General features: G+C 42.5%; 1 protein-coding gene across 1 annotated transcript; it reads left to right on the forward strand.

The window, feature by feature from the left end:
- The first annotated feature begins 4,935 nt into the window (after nt 1-4,935).
- On the forward strand, nt 4,936-6,473 carry LOC134381730 (interferon-induced protein with tetratricopeptide repeats 1B-like). Its single transcript, XM_063101578.1, has 2 exons — nt 4,936-4,946; nt 5,609-6,473. Exons 1-2 carry the CDS (start codon nt 4,936-4,938, stop codon nt 6,471-6,473), a joined length of 876 nt encoding a protein of 291 aa, XP_062957648.1.
- The last annotated feature ends 14,564 nt before the right edge of the window (nt 6,474-21,037 follow it).

Genomic DNA, 21,037 nt, shown 5'->3' on the forward strand with positions numbered 1-21,037 from the left:
CTGATACAGTAACAGAAGAGGGGAACTGAAAGGAGGGCTCCATTTGCAGGATGCCTTTTCCACCCTACACCTGTAACTGCCTGCTGTGGGGAGGGTTGCAGCAATGATGGAGGATGGAGGCTGCTTCCTATTAGCTCCTCCAAAAGGTGAGAAGAAGAGGAGCTGGCAGCCTAGGCCACAGTCCCAGGGATTCCCATTGCATGCCCTGCAGGGCAGTGTTTGAGCTTGGGATACTGGAGAGAGATATTCATTGCCAGGAGGCTCCAATTTTCATTTACCAGTTTCCTGGCCATGAAATCATGTTAATCCTACCTCTACTTATGGGGTCAGCCAGAAAGCCATGCCCTACTCAGGGTGCTGAAAGCCAGTATTCCCAGTAGGTTTTTCAGTGGTATGCTCGGGTGTCCAGAGCCTACTGACCCAAGGAGGCCTGGAGGGGGCTGTCTAGATAATGCTGGACTGAAGCCCACATCAAGCTGCCCCTGTTCCCAGAGGCTCAAGACCACGGGCGGGTTGGGCTGCTCCTTCCCAGCAGTGCTAAAAATTGCCCAAAGGGAAAATCACCTGGGAAAACACCTGGCACCTGCTGGCTGATGGGAGTCCTCCTCTGCCCCATCCACTGAGGGCCTGAGATTCTCTCTCTCTCTCTCTCTCTCTCTCTCACACACACACACACACAATGATAATACCGACACTAACACCAACAGCTATTTTCTATATTCTGCTTGGTAATTAGCTCAATCTGCCTTGCTCTTTCATCGCATCACCTCAGATGCTCACTATAGTTCCATAAGTAGAAACTATTATAACTATTATTATTATTATTGTCATTTTGCAAATGTACTATGTGGAAATTGGAGTTAATTGCTTAAAATCACACAGATAGTAAGTGGCAGAATTGGGTCATTAACCTATTGCTTCCTAATCAGAAAGAAATGTAAGAATGAACTATCTTACCGCTCTTTCCCTACTCAGTTTTGAAAAGGAATTGGAACCTGCAGGATTTTGTGCTTAGCATCCTATTTAGGGATGAAGGACGGCTCTTTGATAACATTTCACCCCATTGTGTACCTACGGCTCACAATCTAGAAGGCAAAAGATGGCACATGTCAGGGAGGATGTACCTATGATCAACACAAAAGAAAATCTCTCCTGCTTGTTGTAAAGGCAGCCAAACATTACTGTTTAGATTATTCACTGGCCAAACGGGCAAAGGATGGGAATAAACTGCAGTCCATGTTTGGCTTACTGGGGTCAGTGTCCTGATGAGGACCACATATACTCATACAGAAGGGCCCGCTTTTCTAATTTGCACAAGCACCGTACAAACTAGAGGTGGCACATTCGTGAGGCTGAAAGTGATCATTTAAAAAGAATTGTATTAGTTCACTTTCAATCAAAAGTGGGGATTCTCTAAGTTGTGGCAGTCAATCAAATGATCTTTCCCTACTTCAATATTTGCCCTCTGTATTAACTTCCTGGAGCTGCCGTAACATAGTACCACAAACTGGGTGGCTTAAAACAACAAGAATTTGTTTTCTGTCAGTTTTGGAAGTTAGTAGTCTGAAATCAAGCTGTAAGCAGGGCAATGCACGCTTTGAGACTTAGTAGAATCCTTCTTGGCCTCTGCTTAGCTGCCAGTCTCAGCCTCCGTCTTCACATGACATTTTCCCTGGGTGTCTTTACATCATCTTCCCTGTGTGTCTGTCTCTGTGTCTCTTTTCTTCTTTTCATAGGAACATCAGTCATATTGGATTAGGGCCCACCCAATGACCTCATCTTAACTTGATTATATCTGCAAAGACCCTATTTCCAAACATGATCACATTCACAGGTACTAGGAATTAGGACTTCAGAGCATCTTTTTGGTGGACACATTTCAACCAATAACACCTTCTAATATGCCATGGATAGGTTTGAGGGTAAAAGAGTAGTTGGATCAAAAGCAACTCCTAATTAATTCCCCTTTGGGGTGTTGCTAACTCTAAGGTACAGTTCTTTTTGGGGAAAAGAGTGCCTAATATTGACTTTATTCAGCAAAGTAACTTTGCTCCACTCCACTTTCTTGCTTTATTGGGAGAATAAAACCAGAAATGTTTATATCACTATTTCCTCCTTGGGGAAATGAGCAGTTATTTCCACATTTCAACGGACCAAATTGGAGACATAGAGAAAGGTAAGAGAGGGCTCCTCCTTGCCCCAGGTTTATTTCTCTTGATAGCATTATTGGTTTTTCATGCCTGTGATCTGCTGTGGCAATTGCAGCATCGTGAGGATGAAAAGTTTCATGCAGCACCGAGAAGTTCTTGAACTAATCTAAGTCATAGGCATATTTAATCCCTTTCAGCTGGCATTCAAACCAGACAAAATGAATTTGCTGACATCATGATGTTGATAATTTTTTTCTAAGGCTTTATGACCTAGTGTGGTCTCTCCTGTCTCTGTGAACACATGAAACCCAGAGAGGCCAGAGGTAACTGAAGCAGGATGCTGCAGTGGCAGCACCAAGAACCTGACAATATGGAATGATGTCATAATGCTGAACTTTATCTGAGCCCTATGCTCCTGAAAAACAGCTATGGGAAACCCTCTTCTCCCCCCCCTTACACACACACACACACACACACACACACACACACACTTGTATGTCTGGGAAACGGTTTACTGCAAAGTACTACTGTTATGGTCTGAGTGTTTCTGCCCCAACCCCCAACGCAAAATTCATATATTGAAATCCCAAGGCCCAAAGTGATGGCATTAGGAGTTGATTAGGTCCTGAGGGCAGATCCTCATGGATGGTATTAGTGCCCTTTTAAAAGAGGCAGGAGAGAGAGATCCCTCAGCCTTTTCACCATGTGAGGACACAGCAAGATGTCACGTACAAACCAGGAAAGCAGGCCCTTACCAGACACTGCATCTGCTCGCACCTTGATCTTGGACTTCTTAGCCTCCATAAGTCTGAAAAATAAATTTCTTTTGTTTATAAGCTATCCAGTTGATGGTATTTTGTTATAATAACTGAACAGACAACACGACCACCCTTTCCCATATGACATATATAAGACTCATAGATGGCCCGCTTGTTTACCTATGACAAGTCTACACAGACTCTGTATTAGTCCATTTTCTATCTTATAAAGGAATACCTGAAAATTGAAAATTTATAAAGAAACAAAATATATTTCTTAAGGTTTTGGAGGTTGGGAAGTCCACAGCCCAAGGGGCACATCTGGTGAATCTTCTGGGTGGGGACTCACTACAGTCTTGGGGCAACACAGGCCATCACATGGTAAGAATGACAAGATTTCTCTCATGTACTCTCCTTATAAAACCACCAGTCCATACCCACAACAACCCATTAAACCTTTACTCCATGAATGGATTAACCCATTCATGACAGCATAGTTCCCAGGATCCAATCACCTCTGATAGGCCCCACCTTTCAAATACAATAATCAGATTTCCCACCCTCTAACGCTGTTACAATAGGAGCAGTCAAGTTTCCAGTTCGTGACCTTTTGGGGAACATTCAATCCATAGTACCCTCCAAGTTCCCAATCTATATCTCATAAATCATTAGCTGAGCTGCTTGTTCCCATTGATTAAACAAACAAAATTCCTGTAAATTTAATTTGACCAAACTTGTCTCCTTCCCACAGGACCCTGAAATTTGACTGGTCATTAAGGTTAAACAAGCACTGGGACACCAAACAATCCCTCTCGAAAACTGGCGACCACAGGAAAGATCCTTCTTGCTCGACTGTTGGATCTCATCACCCACTCACCCCACTTCCCCACTCCGTCCTTTCTAGGCTTATTTACTCCTCCCTGTAAAAGAAAAGCCTTTTTCTGACTAATCTTTGAGATGCCTGCAGATCTTATGATCAGAGCAGTCTCCAGATTGCAACTCTCCTCCTCCCCCCATTGCAATCATCTTTTTTTTCCCCCTTGATAAACTTTAGTTATGAGAGCAATTTTAGGTTTATAAGAAAAAAAAATGCATCAAAAGTACAGTGTGGGGCCGACCCTGTGGCTCACTCGGGAGAGTGCGGGGCTGGGAGCGCAGCAGCGCTCCCGCCACGGGTTTGGATCCTATATAGGGATGGCCGGTGCACTCACCGGCTGAGCAAGGTGCAGGCGACACCAAGCCAAGCGTTGCGATCCCCTTACTGGTCACAAAAAAGAAAACAAAAAACAAAAAACAGAAAGAAAAAAAATACAGCATGCCCATATACCTCCCTCCAACTCCCACCTCTTTGACAGTTTTCCCTATTATTAACATCATGCATTCGTGTGATAGCAAGGATACTCTACAAAGTTCATGGAAAGATTTACATTCTCTTTTAATTCTATTTTTCCATGAACTTTGTGAAGTACCCTTGTATTTGTTGCAGCTGATGAACAAATACTGACACACTGTTACTAACTAAAGTCTATAGTTTACATTAAGGTTCATTCTTGGTACAATTCTATGGCTTTTAACAAATTCACAACATCATGTACCCACCATTACAGTGTCATACAGGAGAGTTTAATTGCCCTAAAAATGCCCTGTGCTCACCCTATTCATCCCTTCCCTCTTACCTAAGCCCTGGCATCTACTGATCTTTTTACTGTTTCTATAGTTTGACCCTTTCCAGAATGTCATATATTTAAAATCATACAATATGTAGCTTTTTCAGACTGGCTTCTTTCACTTAGCATTATGCATTTAGGGTAACTCCAAGTTTTTTTGTGGCATCATTGCTCATTTCTTTTTGTTGATAAATAATATTCCATTGACTGGGTGTATCACAAGTTCATTCATTCACTGAAGGACATATTGGCTTCTCCCAATTTGGTAGTTATGAATAAAGCTGCTATAAAAACATTCAAATGCAGGTTTTTGTGTGGGCATAAATTTTCAACTCATTTGGGTAAACACCTATGAGCACAATGGCTGAACTGTATGATAAGCCTACACTTAGCTTTTACGAAACTGGCACACTTTTCTTATAATGCGCCCCCATTTTGCATTCTCACCAGCAATTGAAGGAAAGCTCCTGTTGCTTCACATAGTGGCCAGGATTGGGTGTTGTCAGTGTTTTGGATTTTAGCCATTCTAATAGGTGTGTAGTGGTGTCTCATTCTTGTTTTAATTTGCAATCACCTAGTGATGTATGATGCTGAGCATGTTTTCATATGCTCATTTGCCATTTAGATATCTTTTTATACACATTATTGCAATTATTGTTCTGAACACTGCTATCTGAGTAAAGGATTTTATTTTACTTTCATGTATTCCTTCTAGAACATGTTTTCTTTCTTTAAGTAGAACTGAGATTCTGAACTATATCATTTTCCTGTCTCCTGAAAAAACATTTTTAAAAATTTCTTGAGAGGCAAGTCTAATGGCATGAAATTCCTTCAACTTTTCCTTGTCTCCTCCACACTGAAGAATAATTTCTCTGTATGCAGTGAATATTATTCAGTAATCTTTTCTATAAAGCCTTTCTTTAGCTAAGACTAGATTTGTTTTATTTGACAATGATTATACCTATATGTTCATTAGATGTCATTTCATTTCCATCAGAAAATCATGAAAATAACTTCTTGTTTGTTTCTACAGTAAGAATGCTGAAGATCGTCGGGTCAAGGATAGCCTGGCTCAATTGAGATGTCACTTTACATGGAAGTTTCTAATTGAAAACTCTGAAATACCTGATTTAGAAAACAGGGTCTTGGATGAGATTGAGTTCCTAGACACCAAGTACAATGTGGGAATACACAACATGCTGGCCTATGTGAAGCACCTGAAAGGCCAGAATGAGAAAGCCTTGGAGAGCTTGAAAGAAGCCGAAGACTTAATCCAGCGAGATCATGCCAACCAATCGGACATGAGAAGCCTGGTGACCTGGGGCAACTATGCCTGGGTGTGCTACCACCTGGGAAGACTGGCAGAAGCCCAGACATACCTGGACAAGGTGGAGAGCACTTGCGAGAGGTTGGCAAGTCCTTTTCGCTATAGAATGAAGTGTCCTGAGATGGACTGTGAGGAAGGATGGGCCTTGCTGAAGTGTGGAGGACAGAATTATGAACGGGCCAAGGCCTGCTTTGAAAAAGCTCTGGAAGCAGACCCTGAAAACGCTGAATTCAGCATCGGGTATGCAATTGCCACCTATCGTCTGGATAGCTTTAATGCAGCAAAAAAACGCACGGAGGGGTTTTCTTTGCACCGCCTAAGGCAGGCCATCAGGCTAAGTCCAGAAGATGCATATATTAAGGTTCTCCTTGCACTGAAGCTTCAGGAAGTAGGACAAGAAGCTGAAGGAGAAAAGTACATTGAAGAAGCTCTGACCAACAAGTCCTCACAGACATATGTCTATCGATATGCAGCCAAGTTTTACCGAAAAAAAGGCTCTCTGGATAAAGCTCTGCAGCTCTTAAAAACAGCCTTGCAGGCAACACCCGACTCCGTCTTCCTGCATCACTAGATAGGGTGTAGCTACAGACAACAAATGAATGAAATAAGGAAAGCTGCAAAGTTGCAGCCTAGCAGAGAGGATGAAGAAAATGCAGACAGAATGATGAGATTAGCCATATATCATTTTGAACTTGCTATACAGAAAAAGCCCACATTTACAATAGCTTATATGGATTTAGCCAACATGTATACAGAGCAAAGTGAACAGCAAAAGGTTGAGGACACGTACCAGAAAGCACTCACCCTGCATGATGGTAATAAGAGCCGATTGCAGGAGGTCCATTATCGTTATGGCTACTTTCTGCAATGTCACAAGCAATCTGAAAATGATGCAATTACCTACTATTTAAAAGCACTATACATAGAACCACAGTCAAATGCTAGACAAAAAATTCTCCGTGCTTTAGAGAACTTGGTTAACAGGCGAGTTGATCAGAATAAAACTGATGTGGAGAGTTTAAATCTCCGTGCGCTCGTGCACAGATTGAAAGAGGGAAGAGAGTGAAGCTCTGATGTCCTAGGAGAGACCCTGCACCTGGATGCTGGCCTGAGGCCTGTCTTTAGAAATATTAAATGTTAACATATCTAAATCTACCATCATACAAATCTTTCCTCATTAGTGTCTTCAAGAAGGTGTGACAGGAAAGATCACACAATAGTTGGGTGGCACATTGCACTGTCACTTCAACTCCCACTTTTTGGCCAATGGACAGCATCCTTCTGAAGGGGAGAAAAACACAAATAATTTCTTTACTCAACCTTCATAAATTCTTAGCTGGAACACCTCTCTAAAAAAGAGATGTATAACAAGAGAAAAGAAGAATTTTTATTTTTAATGCATGCTTTAACCATCAGGCAGGAGAGGCTCAGTTCAAAAGTCTCTCTCTCTCATGCCAGTGGCTTGGAGCTCTGTCTTAGTATTAACAAATAGCCATAGCTCTTAGAAGTGACACTACACACACACACAAACACACACACACACACACACACACACGCCCGCATGCACGCACGCACACACACACAGGAGTTTTGGGCTTCCATAAGGCAGCAGGAAAATGGAGAAAAATAAGTTATATGATAAGAGTAAAGTTTACTCACAGATTCTCCTAGACCAGCTGGCACCAGACTCTGAGCTGATAAGAGCTCAGCCTTATGAGAATAATATGTGTGCTGAGCCGTGTTCTTTTTAGCCCATCTAAGTTAGGATGCTAGACTGCAGTGGCAACCCTCTGAACTCCCTTTGGTGGACAACTCCTCCTGAAGTCCCATGTGCTTGGGAGAAATCTGAAAAATACCCATATGCTTTGAGACATCAGGCTATGCATTATCTTACACCTAGCTTGGGGGAGGAAATTCTCTCTAAAATGTATACAGATGCTTCCAGGTGAATTAAAACTTTTTTTGAAAAAATAAACAGAATCATTGGATTGAGAATCATCAGTCTAGACAAAGCCTCTTATTTAATCCTTGAAGAACTGAGGCTCATGTAGATCAATGGTCTTATTAACATCACCCGGTTAGTATGTCAGTTACAGAACTTATCCTGGAATCTGGTTCAACTAGGAACCTGTTCAGCGAGAATACATTTCCTTGTCCAGTTTCCATTGTTTTTTCGTACTAATAAACTTATACACATTTGGTCAGCTGTTTTTTTCCTCCTGAAGGCTGCTTTATCCTGTGTGTCATGGGTCTGTATATCTAAAGGACATATATTGAAACTAACGCAATGTTGCCCCTTATTGCCCAATTCTAGAAGGGCAGGTGAGGCCCACTGGGGAGCACCACTAAGGATGCCTGAGGGAGATTCTGGATGAACTGGGACTAAGGATGTTTGCTAAAGGAGAGAGTAAAGGTAGCACCTAATCTCACCTGCTAAGCAACTGAATTAGGAACTCGACACAAGGCTTTTCTACGTCCAAAGGAACCGTTGTAGCTCAAGGGAATTTCTTGAACCTTCCAACATGTTTGGACAAATGCGTATGCTGGGAGAGTATGGTGCTACTGTACAACATTTTATAGTGGTAGGTGTAGAGGCTCTTTAAACACATATATATGCACCAGCACAGGTACCTGATCAGCCAACTCATACACAGGAAAAGGGTATAATCAAGCTCCATACCTCAGGCTCTCTGAGTCTAATCTGTCCTCAGGTGGTCCCTGGAAAAGTAAGGGGCTAGATCTCACCTACAGGGCAGTCAATAACTGACGACCTTCACAGATGCAACTGACAAGACACCTAAAACAAACTCATTCTTGATAAGACAGTAAAGATGCATCGCACATACTGGGGCCCCTATCGCATAAATCTTCCTGTTTTCGGAGTACCAATTTGGTAGTCAGCTGGCAAATTCACAGTCACACATGCCCTCTCATTGGCTTTTGCACAATTACCATGACTTGATATATAAGAACTGTTTGGTGGTCCTGCGCCTGAGCCTTCCCCCTAGGGTGTGCAGCCAGCACTATTGCACACTGCAGGAGTGGCCACGGAGCCCCTCCTGGGCTACGCCTGCTCTCAGAGTAGACAGTCCTGGGAGTGTTCTCTGAGTAGAGGAACTAACAGGACTATGATTCGGCCAACATTTCAGGTGAAAGCACAAGAGTTAGTCCAAGAAATTTTTTATGAACCTCCGAAAGAGGTAAATATCCCTTTCTCTGTGTTTGCAAAGCAATCACTGGGTACTGCTTTTGTTGAAATCAGACTAAGTGCTGATGAATCTGTCTCTGTTGCTAGATGGCAAGTCACTTGAGAAGAGTCTCAACAGAGAACAGGGCATGTTACTAACGATCACGCAAAGTCTTCTGATTTTTCAAATGGATATGGAACTCACTGCAACGAAGACAGCCTTGGGTGTGCCCACAATGTGTTTGGACCACCACTTCCTTAAACATCTATGGGCTCCCAGATCCATGGGAAGGATATAGGTACTGCAACTTGTTTTTCTGGCCCAATTTAGGATCCTAAATTGCAATTACAACTAGAAAATACCTTCTCCTCTTCTCATTCCCTTATAGACATGGACTCTCCAAGTCCCAGGATATTTCAGACAAATCTAAAAACAATTTGTCCCCAAGAAACCTGAGGATATTTCCCATAGACATTACAGATCTACGTATTATCTTGAGCCTAGTTCAATTGTGTAAATGTTCTCAAAGAGTTACATAGACAATTCCAGGTGAATGAATGCTTGAAATGTAAAAATGAGACCATGAAAATGCAGTTAGAACTGGAATACATAGGAGTCAGCTAGGAAAGGAAATCATGATGGGCCAAAGATAGCTGTCAAGAAAATTACTGGGCCTTTCAGAGCAGTGAAAATTACTGGGCCTTTCAGAGAAGAGAAGTTCTTGGTAGCTGAGTATTTTCCCTGTGGATGTGATTGGCACATGTTTGCAAATATGAGTAGTCTCAGAATAAAACATCAGACACTGTCTGTAGTGATCAATACCATTTGATCTACATTCCTTTTTGGAACTGTGTGGATTATTAAGATGCACATGGGAAACCCAAGACACAGAACAATGAAGATTCTGAATGACAGCCTCATAGAAAGATGCACAGTGACTGGGAATGAGTCTATGATCCATAGCATTTAGACCTGAAAGTGATACAAGGATCATCTGGGAAAGTATCTCTCCAACTTTAGTGTACCAGCAGATCACCTGGACATGTTGAAAGGCAGATTCTAATTCAGTGTGTCTGTGGAATGGCCTGAGATTCTGCATTTCTAAATATGAATTGATGATGATGCTGCTCCACAGACCATACTCTGAATAGCAGAGATCTAGCTCAGTGGTTTTAAACCATGTACAAAAATCACTTTGGGATTTATTTTTAAAAACACAACTCCTCATAATGATGCCTGGGCCTCACTTCCAGAGATTCTAATTTATTCGACTGGAGATTGGCTCAGGCATCAGTATTTTTTGAAGATTCCCAGGGACCTTTCTAGTTTGCAGCTAGAGTTTGGGGCCAACCTTATTATAAAACTCATGAGGCAACCGAGAGTTTAAGTGAAATCAAGTTCATTTAGTTAGTCAATCAAACACAGAACTGGTCCTAGAATCCTGATAGTAGACTCATAATGCAGAGCTGAAGTTTCATTTCTGTAAGTAGGAATCTGCCCATTAGAAATGAGTTTCACTTTCTAGTTTCCATTGCTTTTTTTCTATTTGTAATCACACACATAAACATACACACACACGCACACACTCTTATATGCTGTGATGGCTGTTTCTTCTCCTTAATGCTGCTCTGTCCTGTGTGGTTCATGTGTCTGTTTATGCCAAGGACACACTGGGCAAGATTCTGCATGGCTAATCAGCTGAGCCAGATGCCCACAGAACCAGGACGGCTGCCAAATCCATAGTGACCACGTGATAAATGCTTCCTCTGTTTCTCTGACACTCTGTTACAAAGCAATAATTCTGTCCATGAAAATTCTAGAATCATACTGGTATCAGTGTAAGCAGGTCTTCTAATGTTCATTTCAGTGTTTGCTTATGTTTCTATCCCTCTCTTTCAGAGCTGGGTTAGGGCTAGTGCCTTGAAGAAAATATCGGCACTTGCAAACTGAATCAGCCTGCTAGGAGTCCACCATCTGATACAAAGAGCTGAGAGCAAGTGATTCCCTTTCCAACATCTCTCCTCCCCCTGCACAGGTTTATCCCTGCTAGGGAGGGGATGGATGCCTGCTGCCCAAGAGAGGCTGCCAGGCTCTGTGCTTAGGGTATACAGGGCTCCCTGACCTGAGCCCAAAGGTGGGGGAATATCAAGATTGCCCGGGCCTGAAGCTCAGAAGAGAACACCCTTATATCAGCTGCTGCACAGTCAGATGTGACATGAGGCCCCTCCCTCTCAGTGCCCACTGGAAAAACCTGAAATGGGGAATGGCTCAGCTCATGGTCAGCACAGACTGCCCACACGGATGGACTTGTCCCACACTGTGAAAGCAACACTCACAACTACTGAATGCTCTTAAATGAGACATGCTTTCCTTGCAATGTCCTGTTCCATCTCTTATTCCTATCCCGATTTTACAGGTAGCTTAGACATATGAACCAACTAGCCCAGGATCACACATCACATAAACAGCAAAGCCCAGTCATGACCCCAGGCAGTCTGCCACCAGGTGGCCACTGAGCAACACTATCTTTTGTGCACAAAGGCAAGTGAAAGTAGAATGTCTTAGTAGCTCTCGCTTTGTCCAAGATGGGAAGGAGGGAAGGAAAACTAAAGGGTAAATGTCCCCTTGTTGTTCTGTCATGGAGCTTACCAACTTGTACTCAGAGCACACAGCTCTAAAATAGGTGAGGTGGTGTACGTGTGTGAGCGAGTTTCCACCATCAGATGGTCATGTCACCCACACGTCTAGGAGTTTCTTTCTAATGGCCTGGCTTTGTTCATCCCCAGATGTTTGCCTAACAGCCTCTCTTCCCTGCAGGCAGACGTGGGCTTCCACAGCAGGACTGCCTGGGCCTAGTTCCCTTTTCTTTCTTACCCTGGCTGGTTCCACCCTTCATTCCTGTGCTCTTATTATCCTTAAGGAATCTTACTACCTACCTCTATCCATAGAGTATACTTAGGGAATGGGATTGGCATTCTCTTTATTTAGGTAATCTTGAGATTTGGTGGCTTTGGGGAAGAACACATGGATTTAAACAATATCCTGTGCTGATGAGATGTCAAGAGAGCCAGCACAGGCTTCTAGGAACTTCTCTCATGCTAACAGGCCAGTGTGGTTTATCTCAAGATGCCTAAAATCCACCCTGAATGAGATGTGGAAAGAGGTTTTTAATTTCCACAAAGGGCGATTTTATACTATACCTCTTCTCAAGCCTACCCTTTTCCTAAGAGATACTGCATACATGATCTGTGAATGTGCAGAAGGCTGTCTGATGTTCCTTTTCTGGGTAATCCGTCTTGTCTGTAATCTTTGGCCTTACAAAGGCCAGGACACCCCTCTGTCTGCTGGAATGGTAATACGGTAGTTCCCTGACAAGAAAGTGAAGAGCAGTCGCGACATCTGGGAGTTGGCCTGCTGTTCTGTGGCACACAAACAATTTTGCAGAACATCAACATCACACAGTGCCATCCTGTGTTCAGGATGGATCAAGACCAAATTCAAGGCCACTCTGTAATCATGTCTGAGCACAGACAAAAATATGAATACTGTCCAATTGGGTCCCAAACTAAACAAACAGACTCTTCGCTTGGCTCCTGTGAGTGACTGCTGCTTCTTTACAAATTACACCTTTAGTCTCCCTCTAGTCTTCCCCCTTTCCAGATACAATTCAAGATATGCAATCATAGAATCATTCCTGCTTCCTGGCAGCATCCAATCCCAAGCAAAGCCCTCCTTCTTAAACCCTCCCCATAATCACCTAGCGCAACCTCAAATCTGATAAATCCTTTCCATCGCCCTCTTACTGAGACACCCCACCGTTCCCCATGGTGTATGTTCTCTTTCACTGCAATGAGGGATGGACCCATCTTGCTCAACTACAGGTGTATACCTGGTGGTCTTTGGCTGAAAGGGATTGTCACTGAGGATGCCCAGCTCGAGCTGTAATCACTCTATCATCCATCACCAATTACAGTGAAGCAAGACCAGCCAGTGGTTCAAGACAAAGTGAGCCACTTATCTCCATCAGAAAGAACACTGGATCAGTCAAAGGAATATCTAATATCTAAACTACATGAGCGTTTTGGCCCACAGGGATTAAAAGCTCGTAGAAAATATTTCTGACAAGTCTCTTTCTCTTAGTGTCTTAGCAATTCTCCCTCTTTATAATTAAAGAACTAAAGTATTGTCTACTTCAACAAAAGTAAAGAGTCTGAATTGGAACAGATGATGCTAATCTGAGATTTGGGAAAGTATATACAATTTTAATTTTTTCTTGTCATCTCTATTAGTTATGGTAATGCAAACTGTTATCATACAAAAAACCTGCAATATCACTTGGCAAGCAACATAGAGATTTACTTCTCATTTTCCTGATTGGCAAGTGGCTGTCTTTCATCCAGTGATCCAGGGACTAAGACTCCCTCCACCTTTTGACTCTACCATATTTCATATGTTGCTTCCAGGTGTTCACACAAAAGAAGATAGACCATGGAAGACCATGCATGGGCGTTTCATGGCCTAAGCCTGGAAATGGCACACACGATGTTTGCCCATTTTCCATTAGCCACAACTCAGGTATATGACCACATCTTAACACAAGGGATTTTGGGAAAGATAGTCTAGTTAAGGGCCCAGGAGAAGGAAGAAACAGCACAGCTGGGCTACAGTTTCACCAGATAATTATGAATAGACAACAATGAAGTTAATAACCCTGCCATGGAACACTCACTGAAAGGGAAATTGTTCTTTGTCCTTTAGCTTCTCTCGCTGCACTACTCCCTGCATAACCAAGATAAAGACACTTACAGGATGACTCTGTAACACTTCAGAAGAGGATATCAGAGTTTCAAGATGGCGGCAGCTGCGGCGGCTGGCGCGGAGTAGCTGAGGTGGAAAAGGTGGCCACTGGGCCTCAGGCAGCCGGGAAACTTGTGGACCTTCCTCTGGCCATCTCTTAAGGGAGGACTGCTGCTGCTGGCCGGTCGTGGGGGCTCAACGCCACTTTGCCCCCGGCAGGAGAGGCTGCCTCATTTACAGGCAACAGCTTTGAAGTGTGGAGCAGGAAAAGAACTGATTCTTAGCTGCAAAAGCGAGTCTTGAAGCAGGGAACACGGCGCCAGGGCTGCTGTGGATGCAGCCAGGATCCCGGAGGCTGGGGCCGCGCTGAAGGCGGCCAGCTGCCGTATTCAGGATTCGAGGTTTCAGGCCGGCATTAAAGAAGATTCCTGGGAGCGCCCGAGCGGCGCCGCGACTGAACAGCCCGAGGCGGCAGCGCCGAGAACACGGAAGGCAACAAACCAGAGACAGAGCGAGCGCCCGACCTGGCACAGCACTGTGAGTGATCCCTGGCATAGCTCTGTTCGGGGGGTGGATGCCCACGCGGCTCTCCGCCTGCACCACCAGGCCACTCACTGCCCCGGTGCTGCCTCCATTTTCCCAGGTGCGGGCAGCTCCGCCCTGCTCGGCCATCACTGAGCCCATTTGCTTGGCCTGGCGCGGGGCTTTCCGGACCCTGCGGGCCGACCTCCTCTCCCACTCCCTCCACGGTTCTCTGGCAGGGCTGGGGGTGTGGGGCGTCCCGACCAGTTTTGGGAGGGCTAGGAAGTACGGGCGGGCCGACTGTCACTCCACCACACCCTGGACTCCGGCCCCGGTAAACTTCCTGTTACTGGGAGGCAGATACCATCTCTGCGACCACCAGTTTGGAAAAAAGCCTAACGAATTTCTGGTTGGGAATAGTGTGGTAGGAGAGTTCCCAGGTCTGCTTGAACCTGCCGGAGAGCAGGCTGCAGGCGGGCACTAGACTCGGTTTATACCGGGGGGATACAAAGGTGAACAAGACCCGAGAAAGATCTACACAGTGCTACAAAGGCACCCAGAGAGACCGGTCGTCTGTGCCTAGCAGAAACCTGGTAGACTTCCTGGGCGAGGCGGTGCTGAACAGGGTCTTGAAGGCCCAGCTGATAGACGAGGGGTGCAGAAGACACGCCCCAACCCAGCACAGTGTGCACAGAGGGGGGAGACGTGCGGCCAGGGAGGCGGAGACTCGACAGAAACCATACACCCGGTGGGGTCGCCACTGCACGATCTAACAGCCTGGGCCAGAGCACACGGAACGGGGAGAAGTCCTGTACAGAAAGTGAAAGCTCAACAGAGATCACACACCCTGTGGTACGTGATCCACCAGCCCAGCAGAGTACAAGCTGACCAGAAAGGTGGATCCCCGGAGAAGCCCAAGACCCGAGGCAACCACACACACAAGACACTAGAGGCCAACTGAGCAATCACGGCGGGAGCCATACCAAATTGGCAACCACAGCAACATCCTAGTTAGTCATTAGTCTTAAACCGGTGGACTGTGAAACCCCCTGCCACAATGAATAACCAAAAAAAAGACACCAGAAATACAAAAAATCAAGAAAGTACACCACCAAAAGTTAATAAATCTCATACTCTAGATCCTATAGAACAAGAAGCCCTTGAAATAACTGACAAGGAATTTCGAGTGATAATTCTAAGGAAACTGAATGAGATACAAGAAAACTCAGCTAGACAGCATGATGAAATGAGGAAAAGTATACAGGATCTGAAAGAGGAAATATACAAGGAAATCAATGTCCTGAAAAAAAATGTAGCAGAACTTGCTGAACTGAAGAAGTTATTCAGCGAAATAAAAAACACAACGGAGAGTTTAACCAGCAGGCTTGTCGAAGTTGAAGAGAGAACCTCTGAACTTGAAGATGGGCTGTTTGAAATAACACAAGCAGACAAAAAGAAAGAAAAAAGAATCAAGGACATGGAAGAAAATCTGAGAGAGATATCAGACAACCTCAAACGCTCAAATATCCGAGTCATGGGTATTCCAGAAGGGGAGGAAAATGGAGATTCCATTGAAAACATATTCAACAAAATAGTGGCAGAAAACTTCCCAGGTATAGGAAAAATCACAGATCTTCAGATCCAGGAAGCTCAACGATCTCCAAATGTATTCAACCCAAAAAGGCCTTCTCCAAGACATGTCATAGTCAAATTGGCAAAACTCAGAGACAAAGAGAGAATCTTAAAAGCTGCAAGAGAGAAGCGTCAAATCACCTATAAGGGAGCCCCAATCAGGTTAACATCAGACTTTTCATCACAAACCCTAAAAGCTAGAAAGGAATGGGATGATATTTTCAAAATACTAAAAGACAAAGATTGCCAGCCAAGAATACTCTACCCTGCAAGGCTATCCTTCCGAAATGAGGGGCAAATAGTATATTTCTCAGACAAACAAAAACTGCGGGAGTTCACTACCACAAGACCACCCTTACAAGAAATCCTCAAGGGAGTACTGGGTTTGGTTCCTGAAAAATAACTACCACTGCCATAAAAACCTAAGAAAAATCTAAACCCGCTAGTACAATAAAAATGGCATTCATGAAGAGAAAACAAGCTAACAAAAACACTATCTACAACCTAAGGAACCAACAAACAAAGAAACCAAACAGCAAATCAGAAAGCAAGGAACAAAAGACACCTAAGACAACCAAACAACCAATAAAATGCTAAGAATAAATCAACACCTTTCAATAACAACTCTTAATGTTAAAGGCTTAAATTGCCCAATTAAAAGACACAGACTGGCTGACTGGATCAAAAAGCAGGACCCAACTATATGCTGCCTACAAGAGACCCACCTCACCCATAAAGATTCACACAGACTAAGAGTGAAAGGATGGAAAAAGATTTACCATGCAAACAGACAAGAAAAACGAGCTGGAGTGGCTATTCTTATATCTGACAAAATAGACTTTAAACTAAAAACCATAAAAAGAGACAATGAGGGACACTACTTAATGATAAAAGGACTGATCCATCAAGAAGACATAACAATCATAAATATGTACGCACCCAATGTTGGAGCAGCAAGATTTATAAAACAAACTCTATTAGACCTAAAGAAGGAAATAGACACTAATACCATAATAGCAGGGGACCTGAACACTCCACTGTCAATATTAGACAGATCATCTAGGCAAAGAATCAGTAGAGAAACACAAGATCTAAACAAGACTCTAGACCAATTGGAATTGGCAGATATCTACAGAACATTCCACCCAACAACCTCAGAATATTCATTCTTCTCATCAGCACATGGATCATTCTCCAAGATAGATCACATATTAGGTCACAAATCAAGTCTCAATAAATTCAAAAAAATTGGAATTATCCCATGTATCTTCTCAGACCACAATGGATTAAAACTAGAAATTAATAACAAACAAAACTCTGGAAACTATACAAACACATGGAAATTAAACAGCATTCTACTTAATGACATATGGGTCCAAGAAGAAATCAAGCAGGAAATCAAAAAGTTTATTGAAACTAATGAAAACAATGATACATCATACCAAAACCTGTGGGATACTGCAAAAGCAGTATTGAGGGGAAAATTTATTGCATTAAATGCTCACTTCAGAAGAATGGAAAGATGGCAAGTGAACAACCTAACACTTCACCTTAAAGAACTAGAAAAACAAGAACAATCCAATCCTAAAGTTAGCAGACGGAAAGAAATCATTAAGATCAGAGCAGAACTGAATGAAATTGAAAACCAAAAAACAATTCAAAAGATCAACGAATCAAAAAGTTGGTTTTTTGAAAAGATAAATAAAATTGACAAACCATTAGCATGGCTAACAAAAAAAAGAAGAGAGAAGACTCAAATAACAAAAATTAGAAATGAAAAAGGCGATATTACAACTGATTCATCTGAAATACAAGGAATCATTCGAGACTACTATAAACAACTATACGCCAACAAATTTGAAAATCTGGAGGAAATGGATAAATTTCTGGACACACACAAGCTCCCAAAACTGAACCGTGAAGACGTAGAAAATTTGAACAGACCAATAACAATAAAGGAGATTGAAGCTGTTATCAGAAGGCTCCCAACAAAGAAAAGCCCAGGACCAGATGGATTCACAGCAGAATTTTACCAAACATTCAAAGAGGAATTGACACCGATTCTTTACAAACTATTCCAAAAGATTGAAACGGACGCAAATCTCCCAAACTCATTCTATGAAGCAAACATCATCCTGATACCAAAACCAGGTAAAGATATAACCAAAAAAGAAAACTACAGGCCGATATCCTTGATGAATATAGATGCAAAAATCCTCACTAAAATACTAGCAAACAGAATACAGCAACACATACGAAAAATTATTCATCACGATCAAGTGGGATTCATCCCAGGGATGCAAGGTTGGTTCAACATACGCAAATCAATAAATGTGATACACCATATTAATAAACTCAAACACAAGGATCATATGATCATCTCTATAGATGCTGAAAAAGCATTTGATAAAGTTCAGCACTCATTCATAACAAAGACCCTCTATAAGTTAGGTATAGAGGGAAAGTATCTCAACATAATTAAAGCCATATATGCCAAACCCACTGCCAATATCATCCTGAATGGGGAAAAGCTGAAAGCTTTTCCTTTAAGAACAGGCACTAGACAAGGATGCCCACTCTCACCACTCCTATTCAACATAGTGTTGGAAGTACTAGCCAGAGCAATCAGAGAAGAGAAGGAAATAAAGGGCATCCAGATTGGAAAAGATGAAGTCAAACTGTCCCTGTTTGCAGATGACATGATCCTATATATCGAACAGCCTAAAACCTCTACAAAAAAACTGTTGGAATTGATAAATGATTTCAGCACAGTAGCAGGATACAAAATCAACACACAAAAATCAGTAGCATTTCTTTTCTCCAATAGTGAACATGCAGAAGGAGAAATCAAGAAAGCCTGCCCATTTACAATAGCCACCAAAAAAATAAAATACTTAGGAATTGAGTTAACCAAGGAGGTGAAAAATCTCTATAATGAGAACTACAAACCACTGCTGAGAGAAATTAGAGAGGATACAAGAAGATGGAAAGATATTCCATGCTCTTGGATTGGAAGAATCAACATAGTGAAAATGTCCATACTACCCAAAGTGATATACAAATTCAATGCAATCCCCATCAAAATTCCAAAGACATTTTTCTCAGAAATGGAAAAAACTATTCAGACATTTATATGGAACAATAAAAGACCACGAATAGCCAAAGCAATGCTCAGCATAAAAAATAAAGCTGGAGGCATAACACTACCTGACTTTAAGCTATACTACAAAGCTATAATAACCAAAACAGTATGGTACTGGCATAAAAACAGACACACTGACCAATGGAATAGAATAGAGAATCCAGAAATCAACCCTCACACTTACTGCCATCTGATCTTTGACAAAGGCACCAAGCCTATTCACTGGGGAAGGGACTGCCTCTTCAGCAAGTGGTGCTGGGATAACTGGATATCGATATGCAGGAGAATGAAACTAGATCCATACCTCTCACCGTATACTAAAATCAACTCAAAATGGATTAAGGATTTAAATATACACCCTGAAACAATAAAACTTCTTAAAGAAAACATAGGGGAAACACTTCAGGAAATAGGACTGGGCACAGACTTCATGAATACGACCCCAAAAGCACGGGCAACCAAAGGAAAAATAAACAAATGGGATTATATCAAACTAAAAAGCTTCTGCACAGCAAAAGAAACAATTAAAAGAGTTAAAAGACAACCAACAGAGTGGGAGAAAATATTTGCAAAATATACATCTGACAAAGGATTAATATCCAGAATATATAAGGAACTCAAACAACTTTACAAGAAGAAAACAAGCAACCCAATTAAAAAATGGGCAAAAGAGCTAAGTAGGCATTTCTCTAAGGAAGATATCCAAATGGCCAACAGACATATGAAAAAATGCTCAACATCACTCAGCATCCGGGAAATGCAAATCAAAACCACATTGAGATACCATCTAACCCCAGTTAGGATGGCTAAAATCCAAAAGACTATGAACGATAAATGCTGGCGAGGCTGCGGAGAAAAAGGAACTCTCATACATTGTTGGTGGGACTGCAAAATGGTGCAGCCTCTATGGAAAATGGTATGGAGGTTCCTTAAACAATTGCAAATAGATCTACCATACGACCCAGCCATCCCACTGTTGGGAATATACCCAGAGGAATGGAAATCATTAAGTCGAAGGTATACCTGCTTCCCAATGTTCATCGCAGCACTCTTTACAATAGCCAAGAGTTGGAACCAGCCCAAATGCCCATCATCAGATGAGTGGATACGGAAAATGTGGTACATCTACACAATGGAATACTACTCAGCTATAAAAACGAATGAAATACTGCCATTTGCAACAACATGGATGGACCTCGAGAGAATTATATTAAGTGAAACAAGTCAGGCACAGAAAGAGAAATACCACATGTTCTCACTTATTGGTGGGAGCTAAAAATTAATATATAAATTCACACACACACATACACACATACACACACAAACCGGGGGGGGGGGGGAAGAAGATATAACAACCACGATTATTTGAAGTTGATACAACAAGCAAACAGAAAGGACATTGTTGGGGGGGAGGGGGGGAGGGAGAAGAGAGGGAGGTTTTGGTGATGGGGAGCATTAATCAGCTACAATGTATATCGACAAAATAAAATTTAAAAAAAAAAAAAAAAAAAAAAGAAGAGGATATCAGAGTTTTCCAAATGGTCCTTTTCTCCTGCTAGTCGTGTGGAGAGTTACACCAGCCTGGATCTCACAGAAAGTCATTAAACATGTCAATGTGATTTGACTGACTCTCTGCTGGTTTTGGCTTCGTATAGGTGGTCTAAAAAATAGTAGGAATAGCAGGAACATGAGAACAATTCAGAAGAATTATGTGCATTTTGATTGGATTTTATCTTATTTTTTGGCAGCTGACTGATATGGGGATCCGAACACTTGGCCTACGTGTTATATCACCACACTCTAACCACCTGAGCTAACATGCCAGCCCTCGATTTACACTTTGACAGCCACACA

This window comes from Cynocephalus volans, chromosome 7, assembly GCF_027409185.1.
Source record: "Cynocephalus volans isolate mCynVol1 chromosome 7, mCynVol1.pri, whole genome shotgun sequence".
Taxonomy (NCBI): domain Eukaryota; kingdom Metazoa; phylum Chordata; class Mammalia; order Dermoptera; family Cynocephalidae; genus Cynocephalus; species Cynocephalus volans.